The sequence below is a fragment of the Echiichthys vipera genome (genome assembly GCF_963691815.1).
Source record: "Echiichthys vipera genome assembly, chromosome: 16".
In the NCBI taxonomy this organism is placed as follows: Eukaryota; Metazoa; Chordata; class Actinopteri; order Perciformes; family Trachinidae; genus Echiichthys; species Echiichthys vipera.
The window spans coordinates 16228810-16238734 of record NC_139841.1 but is presented as its reverse complement, the minus strand read 5'-3'; the positions used below and the strand labels follow the sequence as shown (position 1 = coordinate 16238734).

Genomic DNA, 9925 nt, shown 5'->3' with positions numbered 1-9925 from the left:
AAACATTGGCCTTTAGACTAATAATTAACACACTTAAATACACATTCATGTCTTCAAGGATAAAGGAAAACATCTTGTGTTCACAGTGGGGTGGCGTGAAATCGAGGTTAAGTGCCTCTTATTTGTAGACTTACAGTAAATGAGAAAATATTTCCTTGTTGGTAGAACTACTTAAAGATCTAAAATAAAAGGTCTCGCTTTGATTCAAAGGTTTTATAAGATTCACAGTAATATGCACAGTTAGTCATTTCGGCCCCTCCCTGGATTACGCTTGTGGGAAAATAAATGGCAAAAATGTACTCAAGATATCAATGGTATAGATATCAATAGACAACTGTACTTCCCGGATCGTCCTGTTTTATCCGAGGTGTCAAAGTCAGTGAGGGGGCAGTGAGAGGACTATGAAACAGAGCTCATATAGGTCAACATACAGTTAACCTTTATGTCTATCTGGAGGCAGCCGTGCAGAAAGACGTATTTACTTTAGTAAAAGCAGCAACACCACAGTGTGGAAATACTTTGTTACAAGTCCTACATTCATGATTTCACTTAGTAAAAGTATGATGCATTAAAGTAAAAGTACTTGTTGGGCAGAATGATCCTTTTTAGAGAGTTATATTGTCATATATATCATATTATTGGAACATTATTATTATTATTGCTTCAACACTTTAATGGTACAGCTGCTGGAGCTGCAGTACATTGTAACAACTTTATATACTGTTGGATGGATTAGAACAGCATCATTTTCTTTTTTTTGTAAATTAGAATACACTGTTCTGGTTTATGAAAGTGTTATGTCTGTCAGTGTGTGTGTTTGAATTGAATTTAGCTGCCAATACTGATGGAGGCTGTAGGTCCATTGTTTTAAGGGAAGCTATTTCTTTACTTGTGTCATTTCCTTGTAGGTTGATCATTAACAACATTTTTTCATACGCTGAAAGGTTACACATTTTAACACGTTCATTTTCCCCAACACAGTCCTAAATCAGCGAGGTTTATTTGCACATCCAGATATACTTTCAGAAACACACAATATCTGGTAATTAATAAGATAAACACCCTCTCTCCCTCCCAGCCCCCCATCTTTCCCACACTCTCACACACAAACACACACACACACACACACACACACACGCACACACACACAAACACACACACACACACACACACACACACACACACACACACACACACACACACACACACACACACACACACACACACACACACACACACACAAACACACACACACACACACACACCCCTCAGTCAAAGGTACATATTGTAAGTGTCAGTGCAGGTGCTTCAGTCAAAGAGGAGCGACTCCAACAGCACTCCTGTTTTCTGGTCACCCGTACAGCAAGATGTCTCAGGATTATTTTGGATTCTCCTTTATACGGAGCAATGCAAGAAATGGCACAGCCACCGTGGCTCTTAACAATGCAGCAGATATCTCCGTTATTGTGATCTATTTTATAGTTGTCTTGGCTGTCGGAGTATGGGTGAGTTGTTCAGTCTTTTGGTTGACCATTCTTTGAATCGTTCCCAGTGAATAGTTAACTCCTCGCCAGTTTTACAGAGTTGTAGTGTGCTTTGCTCCAATCCAAGAAATAGTCTATATTGAGCCACAGGAGAAAAAAGAATTTCATGTCTTATGTTGGCGAATTCAAGATAATTATCAATTATGTTTGATATAAGAAGAATCAATTTGCAAAGAAAGCCTTGTTTTAAGCCCCTTTTACAGCGGCACTTTGGAGTCAATTAGATGTAATGGAGTGGACTCATATTGTGCAATCACAGCATCTTACTCAACAACCTGGTTCACAATTGTTTTATTGCAGATCAGAGTACGTTTATATTTCAAATTGCATTTTTATGAGTAATGTTACTATAATCTTGTTGAGTTGTGTGCTGTTTGTTCATTGATTCTTTTTTAATAATAAACTATATTTATATAGCACCTTTTATAAGATAAAGTGCAACTCAAAGTGCTTTTCAAGATAGAAAATTCAATAACACAGGTATTAAAAACAGGAAGCGAGGAGTGAAAAACAATACAAAAATAAAATCCTAAAAATATATTTTTTTAAATATAAAACTAATCATAATAATGTTATGTACAATTTTAAGATATAAAAAGCCAAGCCAAGTATGATAAATGAATATGAAAGTATATATATATATATATGAATAAATAAAGAGCTGTATATAAAATGAAATGTAATCCATCCATCCATCCATCCATCTTCAACCGCTTGTCCCTAACGGCTGGAGCCGATCAAAGCTGACATCGAGCGTGAGGCTGGGTACACCCTGGACAGGACGCCAGTCTATCGCAGGGCACATAGAGACAAACAGAGACAGACAACCATTCACATTCACAACTAAGGGTAATTTAGAGTCACCAATAAACCTTAACACGTGCATGTCTTTGGACATTATTAAAGTCCCCCTCCACTCAAAAAAGTGTTTTCTTCTGTTTCTGTCCTCTAAAATGTCTGCCATTGACTAAAGTGACTTGTATCCCAGCAAAGTTTGTCACTAAAGAGTTCACATTCCTCCCCTGAATGAGGAGATATCTGTGCATTTCTCCGCAATTTGAAATTCAAACGTAGTCCGTGCAAGATTTATTTGGTATGTCACTAATCGAACCAATGGCTGAACCTGAAACCTGAAAGCAAAGAACGGACTGTCAGTACAGAGAGAAAACAACGATTGAAAGGTGCTAACCACACTTACCATTCTGGAACACCTGCTGGTTACCGATTTATATGCATGCCTTATTCCTCATCTGAGTCTGACTGATGCCCAGTTCAGGACGCCAAAACTATAACTTAGTTGCGGATCTCTAACGTTAGCTCCATGGGAAGGCAGCTTGGGCTCTGTGTTCATCCATCCACCTGTGGGGCTGTCCAAGTCCTAGCTTTTTCCTGAATTCCCCCCCGGGGACAAATAAAGTTTTTTGAATTGAATTGAATTGAATACCGCAGTCGGAGATCCCCCCCAAGGGGCTGCGCGGCCCTTTCCCACTCTTGTCTGAAGCTGGCTCAAACATGAAGACCTATGGCTGATTCTCAGTGATGTGTTGGATGGTGTTGATGAGCCCACGCTTCTCTTTAAACATCGGGACTGCTCATCAAGCTTCAATAGAAGCTAATGTAGTTACTGAAGAGTCTCAAGCTACCGGGAGTACACGCTAACACGAGCAGTGGAGGACGGGTTGAGGCCAAATTCAATGTTAAACAAAATATTAATCATAGCAGAGCGGTTTTTAAATACTTTAACAAATATGCATTTTCTAATACGTGCCCTTCTCCTGTTGCAGGCTATGGTCCGCACCAACCGAGCCACAGTTGGTGGCTTCTTCCTTGCTGGGAGGAGTATGGTGTGGTGGCCGGTGGGTATCTCATGTTGATGGATAACAGGTTGTATTTTCTTTTGTTGTTGTTGTTCTAATTGTGAGTATAAATTATAGGATGCAATGTGTCACAATAGAAGCACTTTGTGTTACATCATGTTTTAGAGTCATTAGGTGTGTAATCATCTATTACGTATTATACGATGTGACATACCATAATCAATAATATACGTAGCACATTGTTTATAAATAAAACTATGAACTCCACAGATCGGAGCATCACTGTTTGCCAGCAACATTGGCAGCGGCCACTTTGTAGGAATCGCTGGGACTGCTGCAGCTGCAGGAATAGCCATTGGTGGATTTGAATGGAATGTGAGTAATCCTGCCTGAGGTGTAACTTATACCATTATCACTTCTTACACAAATGTATTTCTAACCTCTGACATATTATCCGTTATCTCCGTCAGCTGAGCTGATAAGTGTAAATTACCTTGAGAGTTACACCCTGCAGAGGATGGAAGGAAGTCAACTTTATCTTTAATATTTAGAGTAAATGGTGGCATTGATTATATCACTGGCTGTGTCCTTATATTTATATGTTTGTCTGTTTCAGGCTCTTATAGTGGTCGTCATTCTGGGATGGCTCTTCGTGCCCATCTACATTAAAGCTGGGGTAAACAGAACACACATGCCATATGTCGGACATATAAAAGCCTTTGGTGGAGAGGGGGGGGGTCATAAAATCTGCAACATTAGAAGAGAAATGTAAGTAAAACAAACACCAATAAATATCGAATGTACTGTGGATGCATTTAGGTGGTCACCATGCCTGAGTATCTGAAGAAGAGGTTTGGAGGACAACGTATTCGGATCTATCTCTCTGTGCTATCCCTCTTCCTGTATGTTTTCACCAAGATCTCTGTAAGTCACCACTTCTTAACCCTCAGTGATGTCCTCAGTGTCAATGCTGTACCATGCTATTGATTGAAATGATGTGTTTTCTCCTCTCCACTCAGGCAGACATGTTCTCTGGTGCCATTTTTATCAACCAGGCTCTTGGGTTGAATATCTACCTTGCTGTTGTCATGCTACTATTGATTACTGCACTGTACACTGTCACAGGTCTGTCCCATTAGGATGCTTCCTTTTCAACAGAGATCAGATCAGTCATAAACTAAAGCCAGGAATCTTATCTGCCTTACAAAATAGCATGACGACTGGGGGTAAAGTCTTCTAAAGACCATATATAAAGATACAGGCACACGCATACACACCGTCTCTCCCACTGTTTACTTTATTAGTGGTGTGTTATTCCAGTTAATTACCCATGGACTGTGATAAGTATGAAATGGCCTTCTGTGCTGTTTTGTAATAACACATACACATCTGAACAGTAGCTTGACAAAGACTAACTTACATTTAGGGCTGGGTATTTGTACTATACCTTTAAGGTATCGACCTGAATAACCCTTAATCGAGTATCATAACTTTTTCAATCAAACAACAACTTCATTTGATCCTTTGGTACCCAAATCTAAGAAACAATTGTGTGGTTTAGTTCACAGCTTACAACTGCAAGCATTCTTAGATTTAATGCGATGTGTGATCGGCGTACTACTGAAGCAGCTACAACTTACAGTCTGTAGTTTGGTGAAGTGTATTTGATGGAGTTGGCAGTTCAGCATGCAGAGATGCTTGCATTGTCATGATGAAGTAGAAAAGAAAGATGTAAAATGAAGTACTCTATTGCAATCTGTATTACTTTAAGGGGACTGGTATTCAAATCTGTCTAAACAATACCCAGCCCTACTTACATTGGATTATCTCCAATAACTTCAGTTATGCAAATTAATGGTGATAAAATGTGCTGATTTGAATCAAAAACTGCATTAACTGATAACATCACATATTGTAACTCAGGTGGATTGGCTGCAGTGATCTACACGGACACCCTACAGACCATCATTATGGTTGTTGGATCATTCATCCTTATGGGCTTTGGTAATATGGTATTTTCCTTATACTTGTTTTTTACTATTTATGGGGAAAAGACATCCTGTTAATTGATGGTTTTGATTCATCTATCTCACACGTGTAGCTTTTCATGAGGTGGGAGGCTATGAAAGCTTCCAGCAGCGCTACATGGAGGCCGTCCCTTCTATCACGACTAACATCAGCGCAGAATGCTACGAGCCTCGGGCCGACTCCTTCCACATATTTAGGGATGCGATTACAGGAGACCTGCCATGGCCCGGCCTTGTGTTTGGACTCACCATTCAGGCCACCTGGTACTGGTGCACTGATCAGGTTAGTCCAGCAAATGGGCGGTAACGTTCTGCATTTGCACAAGCACAATCCATGGTCATAAACACACACACACACAGACACACACACACACACACACACAGAGTCATTCAATTGATTCCCACACATTTATGCGCTATTATCTTGCCTGTTTCTGCCAGCTCAAGCGGTCTGAGGTCATCTGCTGTAAGTGGAAAAACATGCTTTTAGTTAGACCTTAATGCACTCCCAGAGGCTGAGATAAGATTAACAGGCAGACTATCGCTGGATGTCAGCGAAGATGCTAATTGAAATGTTGACATCAAGCACACAGATAAACACATTAGAGTCCGCCTTTATTCCTGTTCAGTTAACAGAGGAGAATTCTTATCAGCAAGCGTATCATTTTAATGTTGTACTCAGCAAATATTTTGAGTTGAACCTTAAATCAAGAGAATACTTAAGCGTCCACTGTAACCTTTTTTTTTTTTTTTACATCCTTTTACCTATCCTGTTTACTAATTGTATCATGGCACTTCTTTCTTTTCTCATCTGTGGGATGTTGTTTTTCTGTAGGTGATTGTCCAGCGCTGCCTCTCAGCCAAGAACTTATCTCATGTCAAGGGAGGCTGTATCTTGTGTGGCTACCTGAAGCTGCTGCCCATGTTCCTTATGGTTTTCCCCGGGATGATCAGCAGGATCCTCTATGCTGGTGAGTGTGTAGTGCCAAGTTTATAATGTGACTAGTGTAGGTTGATGCAAGGTCACTTGCTGAAATTTTTATTGTGACTCATGCATGTCTTACCGCAGACGTAATGGTTGATTTAAATATTTATGAACATCCTGCTCATTTCATTAATTTCCATCTAGATGTGGTGGCATGCGTGGATCCAACTGAATGTGAAAAATACTGTGGCGCCAGCGTGGGCTGCACCAACATCGCTTATCCCAAACTGGTGGTGGATCTAATGCCTGATGGTTGGTGTCTTAAGACCTTTGAGAATACAAACTGTAGGCTTTTTCGTCATTATCTCCCCAATTTTAATCCGTTATTCTGTTATTACTTTCAGGTCTGCGAGGTCTTATGCTGTCAGTGATGCTGGCCTCTCTGATGAGCTCACTTACCTCCATCTTCAACAGCGCCAGTACTCTCTTCACAATGGACATCTACACTAAGATTCGCCGCTCAGCCTCTGAGAGGGAACTCATGATTGCTGGCAGGTAAAACCCACATGGGTTCATTTCGATAGGATTTCTGATGACAATGATGATGATGATGGGCTTTACAAACTGTCTTTGACTCTGTATAGAGTGTTTATCCTGGCCCTGATTGGTGTGAGCATAGCATGGATCCCTGTGGTGCAATCAGCCCAGAGTGGTCAGCTCTTTGACTACATCCAGTCCATCACCAGCTACCTCACACCACCTGTTGCAGCTGTCTTCATGCTCGCCATCTTCTGCAAACGTGTCAATGAGTCTGTGAGTTGCTGCTTCAATCATCTCTTTAGTTACACATTTCAATTCAGTTCAACATTTCAAGTCCACATAAACAAGACAAAAGTCTCCAGCCCATCCAGCAGATCTGTCAGGATGTACTTGTCAGCATGATAATAGGTTCACATTTACAATGCTAACATCCTGATGTTATGCAGGTAGGTACGATGTTTCTTATGTTAACCCTCTTGGGTTAGCATGCTTATGGTTGATAATTACCACAAAACACCAAGTACAGCTGAGGCTGATGGAAACCAGAGTGTTGGACAAACTGAAATTTTGACCAGATGATGGCATTAAAAGTCTGTGGATCTCAAATCTCGGAATCTATCAGCTTATTGTCTGACGAGAATAACAGCTAATAATTTGGGCTTTTCAGTGTTGCTAGCGGATATCCGGGTTAAGAGTTCTTCTTCTGAGCAGCCGTCATTGTTTACGGTACAATTATCAAGTTGAAATGCAATTGAGCTGGAGATGAGCAACGGCATCTCTATATACAGATATTTGCATATGAATGCAAATTACTATTAATAAAAAGCTCGTCGTCACACTGAAGCTGATGGTTTCCATGATTGTGTGACGGCCAATGGGTTCTGTCTCTTTTGCTCTCCACACAGACTGTTTACCTGCATGCAACCAAAGCATGCTCAAACGTGATTAAATACTACTCGGGCTAAAAACAGAAACCGGACCGCATCTGCTACCCAAAACTTGTCCTCTTGCCTTCATATTCTACCTGGCAGGTTAGTGGTCAATGATCTATGATCCTGACTATATAAATAACCAAGACCATCTCCAGGGATCCATGGATTCATGGATCTTCTCTGCCGGGCCTCATGCTGGTCAGTGTTCAAGCGCTGGACGGCCTCCTTCCCTGGTTCCAGCAAAATGTCAGGAACTAATGTGTCCTTTCACTGATACATTCAACTTGCGGCCACATTCAGCTTCATGATAAATCATGCACAAGTTGATGGAAGCTGATAGGATTGCATTTCACTGGAATTCATGTGACAAATTAAATGGATTGATTGATTTGTTTGGTCTTGAGTTCAAATATCAACAATCTTTCTCCGGAAATGCTGATTCCACCTTTAAGTAATTACTGGCCAAAGGTTTGCAGTTTTACTGCTTCCTCTTACTTCTTGTGTTGTTTGGTTCCTTCTAAATCATAAAACAGTTGAATCACTAGTGTTATGTGATCTGAAAAGAGGGGCTTGGTTTAAAAGGTTTAAAAAAGTGGTGTGAACTTGGAGCCCCTGTTGATGTGGTTCTTACTCTCATGACCATCACACAGCTTCGGCAAAATACATGTACACAATCAGCTGATCTGTGCCTGCCATCAGCCAAATCACCAGTTATACTCACACGAGCCGGTGAGGAGGATTTTATAATCAGACACACTCACTGTCACACTGCTGCTATTACTGTCTCAGCTCATTTCTCCAGCTTCCTCCTGCCCTGGTTTCTTGTTAATTGTGTCTGCCATGACGTGCCTGCCATCTGCATTATGTATATTTCATATCTCAGATATATGTGTCTGCTGGATACTGCTTCAGCTAGGCCTATTCCTGAGGTGGATTGTCACAAAATTTGATACAAAAATTCAGATCCCCGTCTGGATGAATTCTAATAATTTTGGTTATCAGACTTTTCACCTAGCAAAATTATCAGGTCATGATTTTGTCCACTACTGTCGTTTATGACCTTAAACCTGTTAAGTATTTTGACATTCTCATCAGCCTCAACTGTACTTTGTATTTAATGTTAATTAGCAAATGTTGCTAACGCATTCAACTAAGATGAAACATAGTAAACATGCACTTGTGTGATACACAGCCTGCTAGCATTAATTAAATTAAATTACAGTATGGGACAGTCAAGTCAATGCCTATGCATCCCAGGAAGAAAAAAAAACCAAGATAGGTGTGACTAAACTACATGTGTGACTATTTTCTACAACGACAAAATTCCATTGTCACTGGTGCTCAGGTGTTTTGCTCCAATAATGCCTTCTTTTTCTTTCCTCAGGGTGCATTTTATGGCCTCTTGATTGGCCTACTTATTGGCCTGTCCAGGATGATTGCTGAGTTTGCTTACGGAACAGGCAGCTGCGTTAACCCCAGTAACTGCCCCACCATCATATGTGGAGTCCACTACCTATACTTCTCCATCATCCTGTTTGTTATCTCCTGCATCATCATCCTGGGAGTCTCTCTCATGACCAAACCCATCGACGACAAGCATGTGCGTGACTGCTGTGAGATAAGGCTGGATAAATAATGAATCTCCCGAACATCACTGGAAGACGCTGCAATAACCAACTGTATAAATAATTTGTTGTTGTCAAAACATGTGTTGTGTTGCCCGTCTAGTTGTATCGACTGTGCTGGAGCCTGAGGAACCGTACTGAGGAGAGGGAAGACCTTGAAAAGGATGACTGGATAGATAATCAAGTCCAAGAGTCCAACAAAATGGACATAGACGGTACTCAGCAGACATACAGTATAAACATAATGTACACACAAACACAATCAGATTTTAATCTTTGCCTTTGACTCTTCCATCACAGAGCCCGAGGAGGAACCAGGCTTTTGCAAGAAAGCGGTGATGTGCTTCTGCGGCCTGGAGCAGGGAAAAGCCCCTGCGTTAAGTCCAGAGGAGCAGGCGGAGCTACAGAAGAAACTCACAGACACTTCAGAGAGGCCTCTGTGGAGGAACATTGTCAACGCCAATGCCATCATCCTCCTATGCGTGGCTGTTTTCTTTCATGGTTTTTACGGTTAA

The 9925-nt window shown here is 40.9% G+C and overlaps 1 protein-coding gene across 1 annotated transcript; it reads left to right on the top strand.

The window, feature by feature from the left end:
* Positions 1-1367: 1367 nt before the first annotated feature.
* slc5a1 (solute carrier family 5 member 1) lies at positions 1368-9925 on the top strand (the record flags this gene model as incomplete). Its single annotated transcript, XM_083929933.1, has 15 exons — positions 1368-1505; positions 3329-3400; positions 3632-3736; positions 3978-4037; positions 4181-4285; positions 4381-4486; positions 5285-5365; positions 5463-5671; positions 6224-6359; positions 6518-6625; positions 6718-6868; positions 6958-7126; positions 9170-9385; positions 9514-9625; positions 9711-9925. 15 exons carry the CDS (start codon positions 1368-1370, stop codon positions 9923-9925), a joined length of 1983 nt encoding a protein of 660 aa, XP_083786059.1.